General features: G+C 45.4%; 1 protein-coding gene and 1 long non-coding RNA gene across 3 annotated transcripts in view; one reads left to right on the forward strand and one right to left on the reverse strand.

Annotated features, from left to right (window-relative positions):
• Window positions 1–9,997, reverse strand: part of LOC135385703 (uncharacterized) — a 50,778-nt gene extending 40,781 nt beyond the window's left edge. For both annotated transcript variants that reach the window (XR_010420478.1, XR_010420479.1), the window contains exon 1: window positions 9,534–9,997. This is a non-coding gene — a long non-coding RNA (uncharacterized LOC135385703). The remainder of the gene's footprint in view (window positions 1–9,533) is intronic.
• LOC135385702 (POU domain, class 2, transcription factor 3-like) overlaps window positions 1–18,281 on the forward strand; it is a 264,054-nt gene extending 245,773 nt beyond the window's left edge. Inside the window, exons 6-11 of the mRNA XM_064615169.1 lie at window positions 5,091–5,336; window positions 6,044–6,127; window positions 6,190–6,366; window positions 6,703–6,908; window positions 12,348–12,493; window positions 12,584–18,281. Coding sequence (XP_064471239.1) covers window positions 5,091–5,336; window positions 6,044–6,127; window positions 6,190–6,366; window positions 6,703–6,908; window positions 12,348–12,493; window positions 12,584–13,242 — 1,518 coding nt within the window. The 3' untranslated portion in view covers window positions 13,243–18,281. The remainder of the gene's footprint in view (window positions 1–5,090; window positions 5,337–6,043; window positions 6,128–6,189; window positions 6,367–6,702; window positions 6,909–12,347; window positions 12,494–12,583) is intronic.
• Window positions 18,282–27,206: the final 8,925 nt, after the last annotated feature.

Raw genomic sequence — 27,206 nt, forward strand, 5'->3', positions numbered from 1 at the left:
ATCAAATGGCTACATTCACACATTCGATGAACGTGTCTATGTACTATGTGAACGTATACTGTGTCCGGGTGACTCCGCCATTGTTGAGCCCGTTGAAAGCATTGCACAAGGTATGTGCTTCAGCGAATCGGAGCATTTCCGCAGGGAAAGATAACAGAAATTGTAAAAGAGACGGAAACGGTATTATACCGGAGATATAGAAGGTAACGGTAACTGAAACAGATATCCACATACACAGAATACATGAAACAGAAACGGAAATAACTTACCATAATAATTCGGGTACTGCAGGACCCGAGTTATCACAATCCTTCACCGTATCATTTAGATAACGAAATACAGCTGAATGAAGCGAATTAGAATTTTTATTGTTGACTGATTAGATGAGCCACAAAAATAGTGAGCCCTTCTTACTTAACGTTTTAGCCTACTATTAATTTCCTCCTTAATTTACATAATTTAGTATTCCAAACTATGACAAGCGCTATGCTTAATTTACTTCATCAAATAACTGAACTAAACTAAAATAGACTATCAAACTGGAGTAAATAGTGTATAGTAAATAGAAGAAGCATATTTCTTATGGTGAATTGCAAGCTGCAAGCGTGAGTAGCATTCGTGAAAACCATGTTCATATTAGCCCTTCAAAGAAACCACGTATGTATATTTTTGAAGAAAAAAAAAGTTGTTTGTTGTTTGCACATCCCCAAAGTCCTCAAACTGGATTTCAGAATATATACGTTGGAGTATTAAGTTTTGTCACGCTTTCAAAGCTTACTAAGAAAGAAGGAAAACAACAAGGGTGTGTGGTTGGTACCGAAAAGCTAAACGGAAAAGTAACCGAAAGAAATATGAGCCAGTAAGGGAGGCGATAACGGAAACCAAAAATATTCCGTTGCCTTTCCCTGATGCATGTAGTGAGTCCCAACGAATTACTACGCAAATTGTCTTTAGCTTATTGCTACTGTTCTTCCCAATAGGCGTAAGTTCTAGTAACACACGAGGACGTCCTAAACCGGAGGAAACAGTCATAACATAGACGTTCTAAAACCATCAGAGAGGTTTTTATTCGATACAGATTTATATAGCGGTGACAGCAGCATAGATGCCATTTTTTTATACGGCCAGGTGGACATTTTCTTGAAGAGAGCTGTAACTACTGGACGACTAAGTTGCCTAAATTTCACTAATTTTGGGGAAGTGTTAGATAGCATAATTGGGGCCAGTCACTCTTTAAAGCCACCCTCTTTTTCAAACATCCTGAAACGAGCACGTACTCTGAGATAACCATCACCAAATTTTGCTATGCAAATGAGCCGTAACCGAAACCAAGCATATCAAGAGCGCATGAAGTACACGACCTTCGGCGTCGATGTATTATCTATGGCCAACAGATTAGCGCCTAATCCAATCAGCTCTATCGCTTCAAAGCACGTATATAACTCTTCGATTTGGAATGGGCGTTGTTCTTCCGCGCTTTTGATGGACTTGGTTTCGGCTCATTTACATAGCAATATTTGGTGATAGATATCTCGAAGGATGGTGCTCTGTTCAGGGTTATTAAAAAAAAGGGGGTGGCGTTAAACAATGACTGGCTGGCTCCAATTGTGTTATGCCACATTTCTCCGAAAGCCTCTAATTAACGAGTTAATTCGTGAAATTTAGGTAATTTGTCATCTAGTAGTTACAAACTCTCTTCGGAGAGAACATCCGCCGGGCCCTATAACCCACCTGAATAAACGGCATGTATGATGCACTCATATCTCCTTTAGAAACAATCAGTATCAAATAATACGCGAACTTTTATATTGACAATGGTGGCATACTCTGCATCACTTGCTGGCTTGTGCACGCTGGCGGCACAGGTGGCCGAGGACAGCCAGAGCGAAGTCATGACCTATCTGCGACAGGCTGTAATATCAAAAAAATGTCCCACCAGCAACAAGCGTGTTATTTCGTTGGTCCCGCTACTGGAAACGTTTTGCGATGCTGCAGTGTTTGTTGCACGAGGCATATACGCCACGTAAAAGTCAAGTAAGCACGAATTAATCATGGGGCTGGCTGTCATTTAGAAACTGCACTGGCAGACGGCGAACTTAAAAGCACATGGTCTATGGTATGGAGATATAACGTGTGGCATACTTAGTGGTGGACATACGAAAAGAATACGAAGAAAAAAGAAGCTGCTCTCGCGTATATCAGCCACTGGTAAGCGGACATCAGCACACACAGAAGAGAGAGAGAGAGTCGTGGTAGTTTCCATGTGAAGTCAGCCCGGGACGCACGGTGTCCCCACGAGCAGCATGCCGCCATATTAGGCAAGCGAACAGCCCGGCAATAACGACATCGCCGCCACCAGGATAGTGTGTGCCGTAATTTTATGCAGTCCTGAATAATGGGCGCATTCACCTGCCGCCCACGCATGGGTTTAACGAGGACGCACACCAGAGCCTCACACCGTACTGCGTATCCTCGTTTCGGCAGCTACATACGTAGATGCACCGATCTACAAGTTCGCAGGTGGCAGAAATAAGCTGCGGTGCTCGTGTGTGGCAACCGAGCGATGACTATAGTCGCTTCGATAAACGGCACACGTATTTGTACGAGGACTGGATATTTAATTGCTGGGCTGACATTTTTTTAAGGAAAATATAATACGCAGCGAAGAGTGGCAACGAGGCAGGACACGTTGCACATCTGTGCAAGTGCACGTGCAAAAAAACGGATGTGGGAGCCACTCAGCGAACGTGTGCAACACACTGCGCCGTATTTTACTACGAAGGAGGAAATTCAGCAGTGTTATCCCCATTTTTTTTCTTTCAATCATCATCATCAGCAGTGTTCGGGCCTCCACTTCTGGTTTCGTCTCGGTGAAACCTGGCGGGGAAACGTACAAAATTTTGCGAGCAGCTTTAGGGAACCTTTGCCTAAGTCCGTCGGGGACATTTAAACGGTACACGTCCCAAGGCCGCCTTTAAGGCAGGCACAACCTACACCAATAATCATGATCATTCGTAACTTTACGTCGGGAGGTTAGTTATGATTGTGAGCGACGCCACAGTGGTTGGTCTGCGGATTAGTTTTGCCCTCCTGAAGGTGCGGCGAAATCTCAGCCCACGGTACACCGTGTTAAACGTCCTTCGCGGAAAACGGCGTGTCTAAGCAACTTGTACAGTGCTGGATAAAAGTTTACGAAACACGCTCCGGCGCATTCCTTCCTCTGAGTGACACGCTAGCAGCTTATGGTGGCGTACGGACTTGCAAACAGGTGACTGGGTTACTTAGACCCATGTCTGTAAGTCCGTACGGTCCCATTCGCTGCTAGCGTGTCACTCTATGGAAGGAATGCGCAGGAGAGTGTTCCATAAACTTTTGTTCAGCACTGTACTCGTACCCTGCCACCTGGTTGCTGGCGTCCTTGGATGGATTTGAACCCGTAGCCTTGGGAACAATAGACGGACTACTACACCGAGGATACTGTGGAACGTGTGTGAGAAATTGTTGACGCTGACAACGTCTGACTTTGAGAGAGGTTGCGGAGAATGTCACAATAGCATTCGGTCCGTGCCAGAAAATCTTTACTGATGACTTGCAGGTGCGATGTATGTCAGTCGGTTTCCTTCCCTGCGTCCTGACGGCAGGGCAGACGGAAGGTCATGCGACAATTTGCACTGACCCCCGTCAATGAAGGCCAGCGGGCCCAAAAACGGTTCATCGTGTCCTCTGTAACCGATGACCAAAGCTGGGTGTACGTGTATGGCTCGCGAAAAGAAGCAAATATCTTCCCTGTGGAATCATACTCTCCACCGAATTGACGGGCTGGATTCATGAGTATATCGTTTGAGGACGACGCGAATTTTACAACATTGTCCTCCAACACATCTGCGACGCTTTGCGCAATCGTCGCTTTGACAAGTGGAGCTCTGGCCGCTGCATCCGGCACGCCACGCGTCATCTTCTTGTTACCGCAATTGAAGAAAACAATGAGATGTCGCCGACTCGATGAAGTAGGAGATATTCAAGACAACGCGTGGAGACAAATTATAGTAAGAGATGCCGTCGTCGGGGGCAGGAAGGCTGGAATGAGTGCACAAGAGCTACAAAGACGATGTCTCGAAGGACAAGGGGAGGCTGTAAGGCTACTCGTTCACTCGCTAAAAAATCCGTTCCCGGAATTAAATGTGCAGTCCTCGTACGTAGAAGTAGGGTTGGCCCCGTAAAAGTGCTGATATATATATATATATATATATATATATATATATATATATATATATATATATCTGTCCGTTATCTTATGGTACGGAACGTTTTCTCCCTCACGTGCGTCAACGTCCTAGACGTGTATTGTCATAGCTTGTGAAGTCAGTGTCATAGTGTCTGTCAAATCTCCGGTGAGCTTTCTGCTCGTGACCTAATGCGCGTCCCATGCTTCAGCGCCGACCTGCTTCCACCATAACTGTACACACTCGGAACGTGATGCAAGTGAATGCCACTACTTCTTGATAAGGGATGAGAGTGATCAGCCAAAGTAAAATGACTTGCTACTCTTCATTTTGTGCTGGTCCTCGAGATAGCCGGGAATAGTTGCATCTTAAACCATATGGGACATGAAAGTAGTATAGACAAGGAAGTATGGACCTCATGTTTGGCTCTTACTGAGGTGTGCTTTCACGGACGATGTGAAAGGTAAGAGTCAGACGAGGGCTCAGTAGAACGAGTGCACTATAGAACTGTATATGCATTTGATAGTGTTAACTCTTGACATATCTTGACTTGATGTAGTGTCTGGCAGATATGCAGATTCCATTGGAAGTGCATTAAATATGTTGCTTTGGTTTCTTGTCTCGTGAAATTGACTTTTTATTTTGTAGATTTGTAGCAGGAACCTCGTATGTGACTAGACATATATTTGAAAGTGAAGTCGGAGAAATGTTTCAGTGGACTTAGCTTTATATCATAACAAGCTAACGAGTTAGTCGTCGCCGTGTTTACATGGCCTGAACTTGTGTCAAGTTGCGAGACCAACTGGATGTAGTACGGCTGGAGATCCAATGTGATAATTTAGTTTAATGAGTGCTTTCTTTTCCCAGATTAAAAAGTCGGCGCGTTCGGAGTTATTCCATGAGATGGAAACAGACCACCACTTATCGACGATGGCCGGCATTCCGCTGGCCTCCGTTGCCGCTAGTGGAACCGCCAACGGCCAGGGTGGAGTTGGCGCTGGCCTCCTCAGCACCACCTCGGCGGCTCCAACGTTACCTCCTTCCGCCCTGGTGACGACGACGGCGGCCGCCCTAGCTGCTGCGGCCGCCGCGGGACAGCTGTCACTCAACCAGGTAGGACGTTATCCATTTGCCCGGTGTAGGAGCACAGAAATTGAAATAGGCTTACAGCGCCCCTCTCTAAAGGACGATCGTGAGTCGATATGGTTGTGTACACATCTGTCTAATGTGCATATTGACGGATTGACCAGGTGATGCAGGCCAGGTCCTGGGAGGGAACAGTGCTGCCGGTCATTAGATAAAACCTCTCATTCATTCATGAATTAGTACCTAGTGGCTTCCACCTCCATGCACAACTCTTAGCCTGCTAATGAGAGATGGTATATACAGGCCTGTAATCACGGCTCTTTGTAAAGCACGGGCACTGCTGTGTGCCTTCATGTCTGCAACTTGATTAGTCTTTTTAGTATGTATGTATGAGATTCGGGAAAATTTCTACCTCTCTCTCCTAAACATATTTGAAAGAAAAAAACAGACAACAAAGACAACAAAGCTAAACAAGTACTATTGTAAGTGCTGTATTTCTATGCATCGATGAGCCCAGTAACACAGGCACTGAAGGGGTAACTCAATTCACCCAGATGTTCTTTTTTTTCTCTCTTTCTTTTTTTTTTTTTTTTTGTGTGTGTGATTGTGCAACCATCATTACATGCTGTTCACACTATCATGTAACTATCACACCTTTTGTGCTGTGGTGGGCAAGAACAAGTAACACACATATGACAGACTATGACATGTGTTTTTGTTTCCTCTGTGTATAGCTGATGGTTGCTGGAGCACAGAGCCAACAACCCAACATGTTGATGCAGGCTGGATTAGCTCAACAGCTACAGCAGGTTGGAAAAGTAAGGACGAATGTGTCATCTAAAAGTCTAATGACAATACAATTAATTTACTTTTGTTACAGCTACCTGTAACATCAGGTCTTCCAGGACTTCCTGTAAGTCCTCAAGACCTACAGCAGCTACAACAGCAGCTTCAGCAACATCAGCAAAATCTTCAAAACCAAATGCGACAATTCGTATTTTTACAACCTGGGCAGCTGCCAGCCAATGTGCAAGCGCAGCTCTTTCTGCAGAACCAGGTGAGGAATGACCGTGCACTAAAGTTCACTGGCTCATAGTAATGACAGCAAGTTGACAGAGGTCATATCTGTGTTTCATATCTGCCTTAGCTTGAATGTAGCAAAGGGACTTGACTATTTTTCTGCATGCCATAGGTCAATATTGTAAATTATTTGTTCTAGCAAGATAACATTTAACAAGTTAAATCAGCCACAACGAATTGGAAAGGCAGCAGCAATGGCACTAAGAGTCGATGGGGTCTGCAATTCTAAAAGTGGTCGAATGGGACAGTTGTGCCTTGGGACTTTTTATCGAAGAACGTGCAGCTGATTTTATCATCTCACTTTCTGTTGCAGGGTCTCCTCCAGCAGGGTTTGATGCAACAGAGCCTGCAAAACCTGCAACTGCAGGCGGGCCAACGGGCGTCGCTGCCGCAGGGCATGCTGTCGTCACAGGCAGCTGCAGCGACGGTGGCCGCTGCAGCGGCTGCTGCACAACAGCAGTTACAGCAGTTGCAACATCAGGAACAGCAGAATCAGGGCCACAACCGGGCATCGCACCAGTCTCCTCATCACGTGACTCATCTGTCTCAGAAGGCAAGTCTTGCCTAGCACGTCTTCGTGCGCATTAGGTTATAGTAACGAATAATGAAGGTGAATAATGTTCTTGCAGATATGCTATTTTCTAACCACCACTGCATAATGCATACACCTTTGTTTAGACCAGTCGCGAACCCCGTGAACGTGAATCCCGCCAGTCGAATTTGAGAAATTATCGGCCGTCATTAGTGCATTTCTGTTGGTTGTGTAATCAAAAGGAAGGTTTGACACCTTTAAAACCGTGTGTCTTACTTGCTTTCCCGACCACGAGCAAGCGGCATCGTCCCATGACAGCTGCGTTTGCGCACACCATTACGGTTATTCGTTCCTTGCTCCTCTTCCCTCGGCACAAATACCGCCTTTACTTCAGCCGCCAACTTCATACGCAATAGATAAATGTGTCACTTGATAAACCAGCAGCACGCAGCCAGGCGCTTCTGGGCCGATGTGTAGTCAGCACGGCCGTACGATTTCTTTCGAATAAACCGTTACGCAAGCTCATATGTTCGATATAACAGGCGTTTTTCCCATGCAGATACACGTGACTTTTACGGGAGCCGAGCGTCAGTGCGAATTATCCGGAAGTTCAAATTAAGAGATTTCGAATTAACGGGATTGCACTGTAGTGATGTGAAAGAGGGCGAAATACGGTCGTCGCACCTGGCTCTTCTTACATATATGACGACGACTGAAAAACAAGACAGGACCTTCAGGAGCTACACAGTCGCTCCAAACTATCGAGCGGCCCTAATATTTAATCAAACACAAAAACTCACATTTTCTTCCGCCGCATAAGCACGGACTTTTGCGTATGCGTGAAGTCGACGCAGTCACCGCCAGAACTGCCTACAACATTGGAATCTGAAATACACTGTTCGTCGTGGCCCTTCTGTGGTCACGAACGGCGTGCTCCGGAATATCAGGAAGGTTCGAGCTGAAATGCTTATGGAAAATCGAAGTGTAGCTTGAAGATATCATACGAAATACAGTCGAGCCCGTTTACAATGATCTTCAGTATAACGATAGCTGCGATATTACGATGAAATTGCTGGTTCACGTCAGCTCGCCCATTGAATCACGTGCAAAAAGGAATACTTCCGATATAACGAATGCCATGAAAGCACTTGCGCGCCGATAGCGATCAGAATACTCCGCGCGGTCGGTAAATAGACGGCGAGAATAGACAAGCGATATTCCATTTTTTTCATTGAAAACAAAGGAAGGAGACGCTTTCAAGAGAGCGTCCCAGTGAGGGCATGGTGCCAGGGACTGAAACCGGAACGGAACCGAAAACCGCTTGGAACCCAAATTTTTTCAAGAACCGTAATCGGAACGTAACCGCAATTCACCATCGGCAATTAACCGAAACCGAAACCGTAACCTCAACCGAAAAATGTGTTTTCGGTTAACTGTTTATATCAATCGGTTCAAGCGTGAACGCGAACAACTCTGGATGCGATATTTGTATCGCTTTAAAACTTCGATTACTGGTGTAGTACGTGCGTCTGTTAAAGTAGATCTCTTCGTCATGTGTTTTTCATTCAGAAGTTGTGTAGACAGCATACCATCTCATGAGCTTGGACCCACATAATAGGATGACATACGCATCGTATGACATGTATCGCGTCCGTCAGTACGTCCGTCCGTGCGTTCATGAGTTATAAACTGTATTATTGTTATCATTTAGGATACCAGGCGTTGCACGTCGTTTGTTTCCACACCTGTTTGCTTAACCACTGAACGCACGCAGTTTTTCTTGCCTTGTAGCTTGTTACAGCACACGCGAAATGAATGTGCAAGAGAATAAAGACCACATTTTACGGGGAATGTCGCAAACGGCAAGCGTCGAAGAAAGAGTTAACTCTTCCTTCAACCTGGCAGATGGCACTGCACCACCCTTTCGGAGCGCAACGGATAAATGCATTCATTTTTACCCGTTTGCACTTTGTAGCTCATTTTGCGACATCCACGCGGCCTGCAGATACATCCTAGAGAAAACCGGGGGAAAAAAATACCGGTTCAAACGCTTGGGTAACGAGTAACCGCAAATATTAAAACGGCGAAGCCCGTAACCGGAATCGCTTTTACAGTGCTGACACTGAACCGTAACCGATATTCGTTTCGGTTTGATTCCCTGCATGGTGCGCTTAACCACTAGTAACAGACGGGATTTAGACGCACGTGCTGCGGAGCGCGCGACGGCGCCACCTCAAAGGCGCTCGCTAGAAGTAACGGAAGTGGCTCCCTTCCATATCATTATCTCGCCCTCAAGTCTTTTTCTGAATTGCTGTGTGTAACGTAACGTGTAACGATATGGCGCCTGCAGCTTCGGCGCTTTGGGAAGCATTTTGATGATGAAAGGAACGTGCGTCGAAATGTAGCGCGCGTGTCTGGTGTATGCTTCTACCGACGCACCGGTATGGCCACAACACGGCATAACACCGGTGCAAAACTTCCTTGCGAAGTATGCCTTCCAAAATGTGCGTTCGCAGACTGCGCGTCGCCACTCAAACACGTGTCTGCGTATTGCCCGCGGGCGCGTTCTACTGGACAACGCAGTCCCGATAGTAAGAAGGATGATGACTTACGTGACAACGACACTGTGATGACGAGCACTGGCTGCGGTGATCGATTTCAAGAGGTGCGGATCCTCACGTGGCATCGCTTATATGCTGTTAGAAGAGCCTTCATGGAATGCGCACAAAGCAGCTTCAGTTTAGAGCTAGATAAACTGCTCTCATGCTTTCAACAAACACGCATGTTCAGTGCCGTTCTACTTCATTAACGTGATTCCGATTGGCGATTTCGCGAAACTTCGCAGTTCACGATACTCCGATATAACGATATAGTTTTGCGTTCCCATCAGTATCGTTATAGAGGTCTGCCCGGGTATGTAATTCTTGACCCGCACCCACAGTCTCTCACTCCGTACCCGCACGAGTTTTGGTAGAATTACCCGCGTAGAGAAGATGGTGCTCCCCTATTGAGTCCTGACCTGCGGCAGCGGGCAGATGTTCGTGGCCTCACGCTAGGACGGTGCTGGTAGAACTGGCTGGCGTAGTGGAGCGCGGCAGCCCAGGCACGTCATCGTCGTCGTGTGTGGCTAGAGCAGATAGGGCGCCACAGGTACTGCCCTGCCTGGACACAGAGGCATCTGCACAAGAGCGCCTGGTGTGTTGATGGCAGTGGCGGATCCGGGGGGGTTGGGGGGGGGGCGATCGCCCCCCATAACGTCAGTTTGTACATTGGGTTTCCCTCTCTCCCCTCCCCCACTACGAGCTTCGACAAAGAAACCGCCGCCCCCCCAAACCGAGGGTCTGGATCCGCCCCTGGTTGATGACTGTGCGGATGTATTGAGGCTTGTAGTCGCGGTGCAGGGGGGTTCGGGATCACGACGTCTGTTGCTGTTGCCACTGACGGTCTTCTTGGAGGTGGGAATGAGGTTGGCAGGGTGCGCCAGGGTGCAGTGAGGAGGGTATCGGTGTTCGTCGGCTCAAGGGATGGGTGCAGGTGGCGATGTGCGCCATGCTTGATGATGTGCGGTGGTGTTTGCCGGGCCCAACTGCCTTGGCGGTCAACAGGCTGCCGGCAGTATTAGCAAATAAATAAATAAATAAAAAACTGCCGAGGCAGGGAGGTCAGGGATAGAGTGCACCGAGACACGTGACAAGCGCAGGGAGGTCGCTCCTTTTTACTAAATGGTGTCACTCCTTCTCCGGAGCGTGGCGTTCTTGATGAACTCTCACGCTCCTGCTCTGTGACGTATATAGGAAGGGGAGCCCGGAAAACGTATGAGAGCCGCATTGGAAACCTCGCCGGGGCGCGTATCGCGCTCGTGGCAGACCGCTTAGTAGAGGCACTGGAGTACGAGGGACAGAGTACACCGAGGGCGTTGGGTAGAGCCGTTACTTAACGCACCCTTTATCTTCCACTTCTCCCATACTTCCAAAAGATAATTTGAATATGTGAAGGTGTAAATTGCTTCTTTGTCGCAGTACCACTGTTTCTGTGCACTACACTACGTGTGTCCGTGTGGATAGTGCCTCCGTACGCCATAGTACACGTACGCTCACAGGTCCAAGTGAGAGAAACTAGGAGTCCGCAGGGACGTCCAACGGACATCTACAGATACAATGAAGGGAACATGGAGGGATGTTTTATGGACATTGCTATTCTAGTTGTTTTGGGCGTTTATGTGGAAGGCTATTTATTTATTCATGTGAGTACCTCAAGTGCCTGCAAGGCCATTACATAGAACTTGGAAATAAATTTGAGCAGTAGCTAGTGTAGGAGAAGGGAACCAAAAATATCCCTGTATAATTCTGTAATTATATTTAGCATGGCTTGTTGACATACGTATAATTAATAGTCGCACGGGCACAAAGACAGTTTCGGTTCTGATTTCTTCTGTTGCCTTGTGTGAACTTACTTGACAGGTAGTATTCTAATACACCTAATATTTTTGCAGGAATTTTCAAATCTACAGATACTTTTCTGAGAGCCCATTGTGAGACAATAATGGCAGCTCTTACTGAATGTTGCTAGGACCGATAAGTAACAAAATGTGTTGTAATTGTTTGACAAATCTTGCTTGTGGCCGATCATGGTAGTGCGCGGCACGTGCGAACTACAGCGTGCTGTGTTTGGCATTCCCAGGGATATTCATGCTGGACATTATACGGATATTGTGTGTTCAACTGCGCTGGATATCTGAGGGATATCCATCAGACGTACAAATCCAATCCCAGACGTTAGGACATTACTCGTACATCCAGAGGATATTGGTTGTTGTCGGGGAAGTATATCGAAACTTTGGGACACATGGCACTTCGCACTCCACTTCATGCACTGTTGGAAACAAGATCGGTATCTCCACCTTAGAAGGCGTGTGTGGGTAGTGCGGGTACCCGCACGACCCATGGGGGAAACCTGCGACCCGCATGAAGTGACATTTTCTACCCTAAAATCTGAAAATTGCGCGGGTTTCCGCGGGTAACCGCGGATACCCACACCCGCGCAGACCGCTAGTTACAAATATGCTCGACTGTATTGTAACATGAAAATGTATAGATGCATGGTGTCAATGGTGTTATAAAAGAAAAAGAAAAAGCAAGCACAGGGCAAATGCACCCCTGTCGGCAAATGTTACCATTACAAAGATTATGTGCACACTGTGTGTTGTTTCTCTGATTGCATGAATACATTGAGATATAACTTCAAATCTTTTGAGCATTGCATTTCTTAGTGCTAGAGTACTACCAACTAACAACGCACAAGGGGAACATTTTTATATTCAAGCTGTGACACCATTCAACATATCTTGGATTGTATTCTGGACCCTGGTTCTTGTTTTAAAATTGGAAAATTTAATAAATTGCACATTCTGAGGTTCAGAAATGCAGAGCATCTATGTCTATGTTACAGCAAGCGCCGATTGTTCCTCATCATGTCAAATCGAGACCAGCGGAGCCAAGTCCGGAGGAAATGACCGACTTGGAAGAGCTCGAACAGTTTGCCAAAACGTTTAAGCAAAGGCGGATCAAGCTCGGTAAGAAAAATTTAATACGAAAAGTTTTCCTTCTTTAGTTCATGAATGTCTGATGTGCTAAATAAGTGGTGCATTACCAATCTATCCCAGGTTTCACACAGGGAGATGTGGGCCTGGCTATGGGAAAGCTGTATGGCAATGACTTCAGCCAGACCACCATCTCCCGGTTCGAGGCGCTCAATTTGAGCTTCAAGAACATGTGCAAGCTGAAGCCGCTGCTGCAACGATGGCTGGAGGACGCGGACGCCTCGCTCAACAACCCGGCGGCCCTCGCTAATGCCCACACCACACCGGAGTCGATCGGCCGGCGCCGCAAAAAGCGCACCAGCATCGAGACGAGTGTGCGTGTGGCTCTCGAGAAGGCCTTCGTGCAGAACCCCAAGCCCACGTCCGAGGAGATTGCAGTGCTCGCCGAAAGCCTCTCAATGGAGAAGGAGGTGGTCCGGGTCTGGTTCTGCAACCGTCGCCAGAAGGAGAAGCGCATCAACCCTCCCCCAGGTGCTCCATCTGGGGGCTCACCCACGCCTTCCATGGGGGGCCTCATGTCCCTCGGAGGAGCGTCTCCCGCACTATCAGCACTCCCGCTCAGCCTGCACTCGCCTTCATCCCTGGCAAGCAGTTTGCCCTCCACACCCTCGCCGCCTATGGTGGCAGTACCGCCCCAGAGGCCACCGGCCATCGTGTCTCCGCCTACGAGACCAACAGCATCACCACCAGCTGGATCACCGTCTGGCATCAAATATGAGTAGGCGGCCAATCCCAGTTCCTACTTTTTCGACACGTTTTACCATATCAAAAGGGGCGTGAGTTGCTTTATTTGTTTAGCGCGAGTCGCGCTTGTGCAGTTTTAGAAACCAAGTTGAGGCCGAAGGACAATGCGCCTCCACTGTTGTGTCTGGCCAGCCTCAGGTCGAGGATACTAGGATTTTATTTGAGATGATTCCACAAACTCTGCTCTGGTGGGCTCAGGTTAAGGGTGATGACAATGCAGTTGTGCTTGTGAGCAGTAACTCAGGGATTATTACGTACAGAACGTTCATGAACCTCTGTATAATATAAAGCTTTACACAGGCTGCAAGGACCCAACGAGAGATATGTGTATTTGAACCGTTTTGGAGCCTGTTGTATGTTCATAATTTTGTGTGCATCCCATCTCTGTACACCCACCTCATGTAGTAACATCACTTTTGTTAGTGTTTTTGATAACACTGCCAGAATGAAAGGCATAAAAACACTACCTCAGTTCTCTTCTCTCGCTTTTGCTGTTGCTTCCTTTTTACCGTTTCTACCTCTGGGTAGTCTGTCCCTCATGGAGATCAGGACCAAAAATCTCACCATTTATATTACCTGTGTAGTTTGAGTTACCCATTCGAATATCATGGGAACTGATTCAGTGAACTAGAGAGCTTTGACGCCAGTGCCATTATGCCAGAAAGCATATGACCTTTTTTAAACGTGTTTTCCCGTCATGTATTATATATACATTCTTATATTGCAATGGAAACTGATGTTGGTTTCATATATAGTTGTGTTGAACCTAAATAGAGATTTATTGGTTTACTCAGTCACCTTTTTTTTTTTTTTCCTTCTTATTTTTCTGTGGCCTGTGAAATAGTGTGTAAAGAAATGAGGAGCATCAAAGAAAAATGTCCAGGTTTGTATTGACTGTTGGCTTGTCTTTAGAGGATTTTCCAACTTATGCGTTGTTATGATGTCGTGTACATATACTACAAAGAATCATCAAAGAGGAGGGGACCTCTATCCTGGGCTTGATTTATTCTTCAGAACATATATTAGTGCGTGCACACAGCCACCTGCTCTGGAATGGCAATGTTTGGTTAAAATGGTGCATGTGTCAAGAAGAAAGCTGTCCCGATGTGATGCAACACGTCAAAAGTTCCTGTCAGAAATCAAACCAGAGCAGTAAGAGGAACAATGTTAATGCAATTCAGATGTATATTATGAATGCGTATAGTGCTCTTGTCCATTGAAGGGGCATGTGCTTATTGACGATATGCGAGGGGTGCAAAGGCCAGCTGTGACAGCAGTTGTGAAACAAATATGTTTGCTCACTGAATCTGTGTGCGTCTGCAGTTGTGTAGCCGTCCTAGGGAGAAGCTGATGGGTGTGCAGTATGGCCAGCTTCACTCTTAACTGCAATTCGTTAATAGTAAAGAAGAACTCGGTAATGCATACGGTTGTTCGTTGGTTCTTTAAAGGAGCCATGTGGCCAAAGAAGGTATATTCTTGATGCTCTTCTAAAATATTAATAAACTCACATTGGTATGTGCATTATTTGATTTACAGTCCAGTTAAGCTCTCTCTGGCTAATGTCTAAAGTATTAACTGTTGTACAAAAAACTAATGCCAATGTATGTGGCACACAATGTATGCGCACACACAGATTGTTTGCAGGTCATTCATGTAGTGTGAGGATATAACTGCAATTGTCGTTAGGTCATGTTCAGTAAGCATGCACATTGTTTCACTCATGTAATCCAAAATTGATGAATAGAAGTCATTCCCAGATAACACGTAGTACATATTAATTGTAGTCAGTTAGTGAGTATTTAGTTTTTAAGCTCTTAACGCCTTCCAATAGCTCACCCATTGTGATTCTTGACCGAAGCAGTATGGTATTTAATTCACTGTATATTTTCGTTCATCCCCTCTCGATGATACTAAACTGTGCATGCATGGGGAGGTAGATTACTAAAAAAAAACAAAGAGGTAGAAGTCTTTCTTCCGTAGAAGTTTTATCAAAATGGGCACACTTACCACAGTAAAGCTAGTATTTTGTGCTGAGTTTGCCTGCTTCATTGCGTCTTCCTGCTCAATTGAAAGCAGAACATGCATACTGAAACCTCAGGAATATATCAGAAACAACTCTGGCACAGATGAAAAAGAACCTATGCAACCAATCTATTTGGTGAGAACATAACATTATTTATCTTTCTCATAGTCCTCTGGATGATTTTTTGGTTCAACCCCCTCGTAGATGAGTGCAAGTTTGTCTGTGCCAACCGTAGCATTTGATATGAGAGAGAGAGGAAGGATGTCAGGTCCTGTACTGAAAGCGGGTATTTTCTATGTATGGAGGACAGGGATTGTGCAAATGTCATTCACAAACCTCGTTCTGTAGAAATGAAAATCAAAGGAGTTCTTTCGTTGTTCTTTCTGTTTTCCTTGTTTGTATCGTGATTTCTCAATTTTTGTTTTCTCAATTGTGTCTTACACACAAAGGCCAACTTGTGCTTGTTCATAGGGTGTCTTCGTGGAGTCTTGCATTTTCCTGTACATTCAGGGATTTCTACATTACAAAGTGGGGGAATGCAGGAGACCAGAAGAGGACACTTGCCAAACTTTGTGCTGCATTTTGATGACTTTTCTCTGGGCAAGTGCTTCCTCTAGTGTGGGAGTGTGTAAAAAATACCATTGCTGTGGTGCTGTGACTAGAGTTCCTCTTTGCCCTTTAGCGGGCATGCGGCATGGCCCAGAGCTCTAGTGCGGGTATTACAAAATCATATTTTGGATTGAATCCTATTCATTCCTTCTGGGTCAGGCCACGTCTCCCCTAAAGGTCTAACCAGATGGGAAAATAATCCTACTCGTGCTGAGATGCTGTAATTGGTCTGCCTGTTGACATCCTCTGTGACTGATCCAAGACTGGTTTATGCTCAATTTCTCATCCAATGCCTTTCATTTTATTGCTACAACAGATCACCTCTTCTTAAATTTGTATTCATAAGTTGTGATGAGTTTTAGCAGCTGCACATTGCAATGCTTGGTACTTTGCGAAAGACAGAGAGTAGAACATTGAGTCATGCTCAGGCTTTCTATTCATGAGTCTATCTAGAATGTAACACAGTGGAAATGTAGAAAGAAATGCACATATACAGCATTCACATTTCATGTTCAGTAAAATTATTCATTGGTGGCTGTCTGAACTGTGGAAAGGCACAGTGGGGTTCCTCGTTCTGCACAAGTAGCAAGTATTGACAAATGCCGTACCTGTTTAATTCACACATTAGACCTCTCTACAACCATTATATGTACATAGTTTACAATTGCATTGTGATGTATTTCGATGACAGCGCAAAATGCTACTGTGACGCAATATTGAACTAAAAGTTTGTTGGATTAAATGTATTATAGCCTTTCTCTGAATTCTTTGAGAGGGTTTACTTTATTTCATTGTATATTTTCCATTGCATGCATTTGCAGAAACCAAAACCCATAAAATTGTCATAGTATCTGCCATACATGCATGTGTGAAAAGGTTGAAAGGAGGGTGTGCGGACTTGCAATAACAAAACCTTTGAGATTTCAAAGTGCATCTCTGATTTACCTTGTGGTTAAATTTACAGCTCAAGGTGCTCCACCTCAAGCATGGGATTGAGTTCAACAACCAAACAACACTATCTCAAATTTAAAAGAAGACATTTGCCCTACAACTTTGTCTGCCACATTTCTTGCAAACTCTCAGATCAGCAGATAACTGAACAGTAAATTCAACTTTGTTTTGAAATAACCCCTAATTGTATCTTTCTTACTTAGTATTAATTTTCTTTAGCTGCATGTGGCTCTTATAACTGGTATTTTCGTCTGTGTAGCATACTTTTGTTTGTGCTGCTTTCTCACGCTGGATAAATGCTTTCTTGATTTTCGTTCACTCTGATTCACGCAAATTCAGAACATTGAGAAGGGAACAAATAAGGTATAGGCTGTGACGTTCAGTATCTGATTTCTCCCTCATCAGGCTCTATCAGTATCAACCAATTCTACTGTAACTCTGCTATGGCTTTTCTGTAAGGTAGATTTATTTGAGGCTGTAAGTGTGACAGGGATAGATGGTGCTGTACAACTGGCCTGATAATTCCCATTACTGATTATGGCACAGCTATGTAAAAAAAAAAAAGGTTTCTGTATGCTGCAGTGACACACTTGAGCTGGAAATTCTATGTTGCTGTAAACATATTAACACATGCCATGCGGAAATACATTCTCTCCTACCAACCTTTTCATTTGAAATCATAACTGTGATGCTGTCACAAATCGAGGAAGGGCAATACATTGCATGTGCATTGTTGCAATTTGTACATTAACGGTAAGCTGAAAAGCATGTATATGAGCACAATTAGGTAAGACCAGTCTATCACGATCATTATGTAACATAAACCCGTTCTGATAAGACAGCAAGTGCTTTTCTTTTTCTTTTTTTTCATTTGAACAAAACAAAGCGTTTGCCATGTGTGTTGGCATACTTAAAAGTGTAAGGCATGGTGCATAAGGTGTGTTTTGGAAAGTCCAGTGTGTTCTGTTTTGTTAATGGTGCAAGATGGAGGATGTGGCTAAGACGGAAAAAGTTAGTAATACTGTCCCTATTGCTGTTAAATGTTTCCAACCTAGTCAATGTCCCCATCCGGTTTGCTGACTTCTCTTGTGTCCATATGTATGCCTTTCTCACATTATTTTAAGCGGTGCTATTGGTTTCTCTATTCTGTTTGATGTGCAAATGTTCTATGGTGTTCAATATGTTGCTCCCTCGCATCAGTTCACGTAATCATAGAAATGGTTAAGATTCTAGTACCAAGTATTTGTTCACACTATCAAAAGGGACAAGGGGAGGCGTATGGTTTTGCATTACTGTTGATTTTTGTGTGAAAGTAACTGGTGCGAAGAAATGCGTGTTATGCCATGCTAGATCTTGGTTTCTTTTTCTTTTTTAAATTTTGTTACAACGGGAAACAGTCATCAGATGCGCAATAAAACACGGCAGATTCCCAGTCTTACTGTCTGTTCACTTGTTATACGGGATTTGGAGTCCTCTCACCACAAGGCGCAGGTCGAATTTACATGGAATGTCTAGGTTTTGACAGATACGATGTAAGCACACTCGTCTCTAGGCTCCCGCCCAGCAACACTGGTTCTCCACGAGCCAGAGATTTATTCAGACCCCCCTACACCCCCAAATATTTGACAGCACCCCCAATATTTTTCCTGTACATTCCCTACAAAGGGGATCTTGCTATTCCCCCCTAATTTTTTGTAACACCCTCCATGCTTGGAATCCTGGATAAATCACTGGTACGAACGCCTCTGACATAATCATCAAACTCCAAAACAGAAGTGCCTTCCATTCTGCAATGCAAAGCAGTAGCAAGCCAGGTCCTATTGACAGGTCCTATGGCACAGGTGGCAACATCCTTGTACAATCCTCCAAATGTCATACAGGACATCCTCTGGAAAAACAGAAGACATTCATGGATGCACCTTTGACCATCACGCAGATGTCCAGATACATATCCTGTCAATTTTTGTGGGTGTCCTGAGGACATCTATATGATGTTCATAGGATGTCCCAGAGACATATACAGTCAAACTCCTTTACAACGAAACTCAGGGGACAGCAAAAAAAAATTCGCAGTAAAGGTATTTTCGATAAAAAAGGATGTCCATTATTGGACCTATAGGGCTCCAGCGGGACCGCAAAATATTTGCTGTAGTGGTATTTTCGTTAAAAAGGTGTTCGCTATAAAGGAGTTTGACTGTATGGTTGTCTTGGAATTCCGTGTGTGGCATGGATGGGGCAGGTGAGTCGGGAGGAGAGGCGCGGGCAACCGTATCATCTGTTCTTTTTTTTTCTCTCTGGCTTTCGGTGACTTTTTTGGGTGGGAGAGGCGTTGTCAGGTCTTTGGGGAAGGTATTAGAGGGGTGTGGGGAGGTGCTGACAAAATCCCTGGCCTGCACCGTTGCTAGGACACGAACGCTCACCACACGCAATGACTTTGCCTACGTCTCCGCGACACCGAAACTTGGCTTGCCAGTGCATTGGTAAATCACTATAGAATTACACGAGGCGTATGATAGCGTTTCAGTTTGGCATGTTCGGTATTTATGTTTGTTTCATTAACTACAATAAATACCAACTTCTGAGTCTGTTAGTGACCCTTTCAATTACAATCGCAATGAATCAAAACCACCAGGGTTTCTGTTGGTAGCTTCTTCTTGTTTATACTTGCCATCGATATTGAGGGCACTGACGCTACTGACCCCTCTTGCACGCTGCTTTTTCTTGCGCTAGCTGGTTCTTATTTGCTGGGCTTCCGATGAAAATACGCAAAAACGCAATGGGAGTAGGTTGACAAGTAAGGTAAGTCAGCCTTGTATGAAGACATGCTGCACGTGCCGCAAAAACGCAATGATCACATAAGAATATGCGGTAACTATATAGCATAAGGAATTCGATGTGAACACACGAAATGTTCACGGCAAACTTTGGCGTTCACGAAATGACCTGTAGACCTTGTCGTTATAGTTATGTCTACTAGTCATCCGGTAAACATCTGAGTAGCACATCAATGTTCGAAAGATCAAGGAAAAAGAAGATTGCTTGCTTCCGCGTGCGATATGCACAGTTGTTCACGTGAGGCGTGCTGGCCGATGCGATATCTTTTCTACACCGGTTCCCGAGCGGGTGCAAATGAACGGGCTGAAATGAACACGAACGAACACGAAAATGGACGAACACACACACGGGAAAATGAAGGAACTCCGCAAACGGCAGTCTGCTCCTGCACAGTTCCTGTGACTACCACGGCAAGGGGTGGCAGCACTAATGGCGGCGCCCGTTCTTCGAATCGCGTTTTTGTGTATAACAGCAAAGACAACCTAGAACAAATAACCAGTTCATGTACAGGGTGATTTCACGCCGAATCAGGCAGGGTGCTTCGGTCGACCTGTCCATATTTTTTTTATTTCCTAGCCTTGTCCCTAGGAGGCATGTTTGCGCTGAAAGTAGTCGAAAATAATTGGTGGTTATTTTTTAATGAATTATCATTCAGATGTGGACATTTCGACCATTGCGCTTCCTACGAAGTTTGACGCTATGTATCTTCATAACTACTTGACATATTCAGCTGAATTTTTTCGCATATTGTCAGGGGTGGGTAGCATTAATGACAAAGATGCAACCCGAGGCAGGGAAATAAACAACAGACAACAATTTCCTCAGTTTTCCCTGCCTCGGGTTGCATCTTTGTCATCATGAACCAGCTTGTCTACGCCCTCTCTCTGTTGTGGGTAGCATTGCATCCTAAGTTTCGAAGATTCGAAGGTTTGCCTTCGAGGAGATAAAAAATCGCAAAGTTCGTCTCCAAATGCCTTTCCTTCTCATAGCAAGTACATCGTATTGCGGTTTGGGGCAACGAACCTAACCGTCTTTTTCTGAGGGGTGTTTACCGAAAACGCGTAAATTCGACAGCGCGCATCCCATATATTCCCACTCGTGACATCGGTCATTTTTCTCACAAACGTTCTTCATGACGACCCAAAACGGCACATCAAAAAAAAAAAATTTGCTTCAGAGATGGTCGAAGTTACGTTCGTAACGCAACGTCGTTCGCAGCGTGGCTTCGACCAGCAGCGACGCTCGTGTGAAGGGCGAGCCGTCGGAAGCATGGCTTACGCCTTCTCTCTTACTCTCTCTTCCCATATATAGTAACTTAAAAAGCTGCCAGGCTGTCACCACCAAAGTTTGTTCACATACGTGACTACCCCGGGTGCGTGTGCACCACGGTTTCGTTTTTCTGGCACTCCCGCTTTCTCGAAGTTCCGCTTATATCGAAAATTTATCAGGTTTCGTTGACTTCGTTATAAGGAGGGTTTACTGTAATTCACTATGCTTGATAGAGCAAATCGTGCGTCCTGGACAGACTTCACAAGGAACACTGCCGACATTCGTCTTGAAGCAGTACAGAGGGCAATCAAAAAAAAAAAAATGAGTTTAGGACGTTTGATGAAAGTGTGTGTGTGTCAAGTTACCGAATAGCACAAAAGGTTGTGATGCGTGAAATTTGCTTCCCAGAAAAAACTCTCAAAAACATAGCTCACCCTTCACTCGCCACTCCGGGTTAACGAGGAGGAGAACCATGATGCCACGTCACCAATGATGCTACAGGGTCCACGCGTTCTGGTTCGCTGGTCAGTGGGGGTCAGCGCCCTGTCCCTTTGCCGCCGTAAACCAGTTTTGCCAGTTCCCCTGAAGAATTGGGGATTGAAAGAGCGACCGAATTACTACCGATCCAGGAGCAATGCTTTTTCAGAGCCCCGAACAGCCGAGTTGCAGAAGACAGCTAAGTAGCAGACAGCATTTCCCTGAACCAATCAGCGAGAGCGGACTATGTATAGCGTCAGCGCGAGGTCACAGGCAGATCACAGACTGGTACCTGGTCTACTCTCCACCACCGTTGCGCACGGTCGCTTTTTGCGGTGTACTTAAATTCAACTTCTGCGATAATTATGACTCTGTGGTGTGGATTACTGCTACTTAACACTACTACTACTTAACAGTTTTATAGGAAGAAAACAGGATGTTAAATGACTTCTGTGCTACTTTAAAGGGGCCATCGCATCCGTCCCGGTTGATTCCGAAACTATAGCGCCGTTTTACTCGTCGTTCATCGCCAATAATTACACAAAAAGTCCGACACGAAGAAGTGGAGTAGTTTCTGTGCAGTTTGATGGAAAACATAGCCTTAGCAGACGACGGACGTTGAGGGTTTTCTGGTATTCCCTCTCCGCAAACGTCACGCAGCCGCACCAATCAGGGAGCGACTGTCGGGAGGTCGTCTGCCTGGGAAACCGCGTAGAGCCTAGCTGTGACCATGTCGGACGTCGAAAGCGAAATTTTTTTCTCATCGCTGCTGGATGAATTCAGTGAGGACAGCTGCGACGACGTGGTGTCAGATGATGATCCGTATTCAACGGACCCACTTACGCTTCATCCTGCGATCAACAGAGATGCAGTTGTTCGCGAAGACACGCAAAACGAGGACTTTCGGTAAGTCAGATTATCACATTGTACGCATCTCACCCACTGCAATTACGCTTTCAGCCGATTGTTGGACTGGTACTTGAAAAACGACAGGTGCCTGTGCGGCCTCTGCAGTCCGGAGCAACCCGACGAATACTTGTGCTGCACATCAGTGAGCCAGGTTGCAGCTCTGTGTGACAGTGCTGGCGTGCAGTGCATCACCGAAACCGTCTGGTCCCCGACTTCTGTCTGCGGAGGGAATTGCTGGCGGTGAATGCACGCCAGTAATGCCGCTACAACTATCGGCTGCGGCTGTTGGATCCGACAGACAACAGGTATCGTTTCCTATGGGCGCGGCGGGTACGGTAATAGTCCCTTACAACAACAACAGCTGTATTTTAACCGATAAATGGGAGTTTCATCTTTTCATGCAACCTTTTAATGCAATCTTCTATAGATATGTTGGAATACACTAGGATATTTGCAATGTCTTTTGGTCACTGTACATGTGATACCTTTTATGTATGTGAGTTGGTCATCCTTTTTTGCTGCAGTATCTCTGAAACTGACTGGCCTTATCTTCACATAGGTGTCAGAGATTCACAGCCTATTCTATATTTGCCACTTGGGTCTAGGGCTACCTCGGCCCTAGAAATAGGCGACAAATTCCAGGCTGCGCTGTGCGGGCGATTCGAAGAGAGCACCCCTTGCCTTCATACCAAGGGTTTCTTTCTTAAGAATGGTATGTTTTCAGTATACATATATTATATGCATCTGCATGGCTGATTCCCTTTTCGTGGTTATACCTTCATATTAACAAGGCTGTATACTTCAGTGAACATAAAATGAGTAGGCAAGCTAGCTGGTGTCGACCTGATATTATTGCTGTGAGTGTACATTCCTGTACGTTTATCACACAGTAAGGCTTCAAAGGCACATACCTCTCTTCCTTTTTTCAAAACATCTAACTCATTAAGCTAATGCTTATAAAAAGATCATGTACCTTTTGTCAAGCGTGATCAAAATCGAGAGCCACAAGCTGCCAGTGTCGACAGCAGTACATGCACCATACATACAAAAATGTCCAGGATAGCACGAATATAAATTATTTCGTGTTTTCCGTTTTAATATTTCTTTTGAGTAACAAAATGCTACAGTGGTATTTAATATCTATGCACAGATGGTGATGATACTGTTGTTCACAATTTCAGTAGATCCCAGACTGCTGTCTTCTCGGAACTGCCCATGCGCTGGAAAGAAAAAAATGTTAATTTGGTTATAATAAAATATAGTTTTGCAATTCAGCATATCCATAAGACTTCTTTTCGTGCAATAGGTACCGCTTAAAGGGGCTGCCGCATCCGTCCCAAATGATTATGCCACTGCGGTGACATTTTTTCTACGTTGCTCACAGACAATCACGTCTAACATAATACGCGAATTTGTGGCATTTTTTGGTACAATTTTTGGTAAAGCGTGGGCAAGAGCGGATGGCGGATATTAGAGTATTTCGAAATTCCTTCTCTGAAAATTGGAGCAAACGTCACACACACACGGCTCATAGCAGCTGAGAGTGACAAATTTGTCTTCAGCTGTTTATGGAAGTGAATTTTGGCCAAGTTAACTGTTAAGCGACGACTAACATACACACATGGATGCGATAGTCCCTTTAATGATTTTAGTTATACAGTTATCAAAATGGGTTTGAGAATTAATATGCAATGTCATATGAGGTGGGTTAATCTACAAGCAACGCTTGTCTTTGCGGAAAGCATTGGATGGCCTTGAAAAGGGCCGTTTATGACGTCATATGGCAAGATGGCCAGTTGTCCGTGGTCCTCAGCCGGTGTGGACATGACCTACTTTCCCTTCTGGAACCTACATGTAAAATCCAGAATAGAGTTAAGTCATCAGGAGCAAGCAGGTTGGGTGCAACTTGGAAGAACCAATATTTTGCGTAGCGTGTTTTGTGTTGTTCCACAGCTTGCCTAAAGCATGGTTCACACTAGTGCGCTCTGCTGCGTGCGGGTGCCTGCGTGCGTATTCGTCCGTTCCGCTGCTCACATACCTTTGTCCGAATGCGTGCGTCACCAAACCGTAAGCCAATGAGCGCCGAGCGGGATTTTCAACGCCTTCCACTCCGGTGGCCGCCATGTTGAAAACAGTCTCACAGAGAGAAATCTACTGCGCACGCTCGGAAGGCGGCCTCGCGATTCGTTCTCCGCTTGATTGCTGCTGCGTGCGTCGGAAAAAGTTGAGCTCGGGCGAACTCCTTGCGTTCTGCTGCAGGAGGTCGCGCACGTATCTGTTGCAACGGTAACCAGCGCCCGCACGCATCCGCACGCAGCAGAACGCACTAGTGTGAACCATGCCATGCTTCTTGCCATATGTTCCTGAACGAGCTGGCCGAGTTTCTGCAGCTGCTGACTGCGTTCGTGTTGTTGAATGCGAGTCAGAACCTCTGCAATCAGTGTTGACGCATAATCTGTTGATGGATAAGCATAGGTTGACCATAAATGTGTTAGGTGAACTTGAAGGACTATGTTTAATAGTGGGTGTTTTTATGAAAAAGCTATGGGAGCAGCACAGACATCACTTTTCCAACTGAGTTATACAGCAATGCGGATATCATTTGGAAGGGGGTATATGTGACCTTTCAGCAAAAGCAAGCAGAACAGAAGAAAATCCACATTGAAAGCCATTCTATCTTTTAAAAATCCTGAAAAGCATGCCATGAAATATCTATTGCTGAATTTTGGTATGCAGATGATCAGAGACTGAAAAAGCACGCCTCAAGAGCCATCTACGGCAACGGAAGTGGTTTGTTTAGCCAGTAGATCCAGCACCTACTCTAATGATTTTCATTACTTCAAATTACGTGGCGCTCTTGCATGAAGTGAGCGCTGTGCTTCCTGCATTCCCCGCCGGCGTAGTTTCAGCTCATTTTCATATCAATATTCAAGAATGGATATTTTAAGGCACATGTGTATTTTAGGATTTGTTAGACCTGGAATAGCTCTGAACAAGAATAGCCTCATTCTGCTTGCTTTTGTCTGAAATCACCTAATTAATTTTTTTAATTAGGCAAAAATTAGATCTATATCTGCTGCCCTCATGGCTTTTCAATAAACAAATTCTGTAAAGGATAAAACACTCTATAACTAGCACTATAGCCACAATAACTACATGCATGTATTGACACAGAACATGATGCACGCAGTAGTGAAAATATACCATAGGTAGCATTTTCTTTGAGGGCTACGGCCACCCACGTATCTTTCAGCTTGGAGCTTCTTTCAGCTTCAGTCGGAACTGCATGGAGCCCTCTCTTTCCACTTACACACAGTCAGCATTCTCATTGTAATGGAGTACTGCCAACTGTGTCCTAAAAGCCAGTTATGTAATGTAGATGGTACAAGTTTTGTATGTGTGACATGGTTAAAGAAGGTTTAATACCTGGCCACCATCCCCTCGCCAGAAAATGAATAGGATTTCGGAACGAAATGGTTCAGGACACTGCGTGGTATGACTCCAGGCCATATGTCTGTTGTTTTGAAGAAAGCAGAGGGACATCCCTGAGCAGTGCGGGTGCTGTCAGGATATCCCTGACCTTTCTGTACGTTTCACTATCTGTAATTGTAAATGATAAGCTTGATTCTAGCTCTGTCAACAAAGTTAACATACCTACTACTCCATCTTGAGAAAGCGTGAGCAGCCGACAACAGAATAAAACAGACACAACAAGACAGTTGTGTTGTGCTTGCTTTCCCTTGTCACTCGCTGGTCAGGCTTCCTGACAGTGGAGTTCATCCACCAGCTCGACCGCTTGTTATGTAAAATTACCGATAAGCTTGATGCTTCGAGATGCAAACACGACATAGCATACAACTGAACTCGCTGGTGTAAGAAGGGGATAAATCAACTTGTCCCCTCTTTAGTATTTTTCTTGCTACGAGGGTGGTTCCATAAGTTTCCGGCCCGAGGTAGAAAATGCGCGCGAATTTCAAAATGCGATAAAGGACGCGTGGCACCATCTGTTGGAGGGCCGGAGCACTACCCTCAACCCTCTCCCTGCTTTTGTCGGTTGGAGAGCGGCATTTCAAACAGCCAGGGTGCACTCTTCAGTTAAAATGGAAAAAATCGAGTACCGCGCAGTGATAAAATTCTTGATAAAAGAGGGACTTTCGCCTAAGGAAATTAAAGCGCGACTGGACAACGTGTACAGGGAAGCCTCTCCGTCGTACACAACGGTAAAAGACTGGGCTAAGCAGTTTCGACTGGGGCGAGAGTCCATTGAAGATGATCCACGCGATGGTCGTCCAGTGGAAGTGGTGACACAAGAAAATTTGTCTCTTGTCGAGGAGGAAGTGCTGAGCGACAGGCGTCTGAAGGTGAAGGAAATCTTTGAAAGGCTGGGGCTTTCCAAAACAACCGTTTTTCGCATCATCGGCGAGGGCCTTCACATGAAAAAGGTCAGTGCGAGATGGGTGCCACGACTTCTGTCGTCAGTTCAAAAGCAACAGCGCGTCGTCTGTGCCAAAGAGTTTTTGGAGCTCTGTCAAGAGAACGAAGAAGAAATATTGAAGTCAATTGTCACAGGGGATGAGACTATGGTGCTCTACTATGATCCCCTTTCGCAAAAGGAGTCGATGGAATGGCGCAAACCCGGAGAAGCACCCCCAAGAAAAGCCAAGGTCACACAATCCACAAAGAATATCATGGCAACAATATTTTGGGATTGTCACGGGATCCTCCTCATCGACTTCAAAGAGAGGAACACCACAGTGAATGTGACTATTTTATGCTTCACTCCTGCGCCGACTGCGAGACGCCATCAAGAAAAAGAGGCGCGGCAGGTTGAGTCGAGGTGTCCATACTCGTTGCTGGAGGTTGCTCCAG

The sequence above is a fragment of the Ornithodoros turicata genome, chromosome 2 (assembly GCF_037126465.1).
Source record: "Ornithodoros turicata isolate Travis chromosome 2, ASM3712646v1, whole genome shotgun sequence".
NCBI lineage: Eukaryota > Metazoa > Arthropoda > Arachnida > Ixodida > Argasidae > Ornithodoros > Ornithodoros turicata.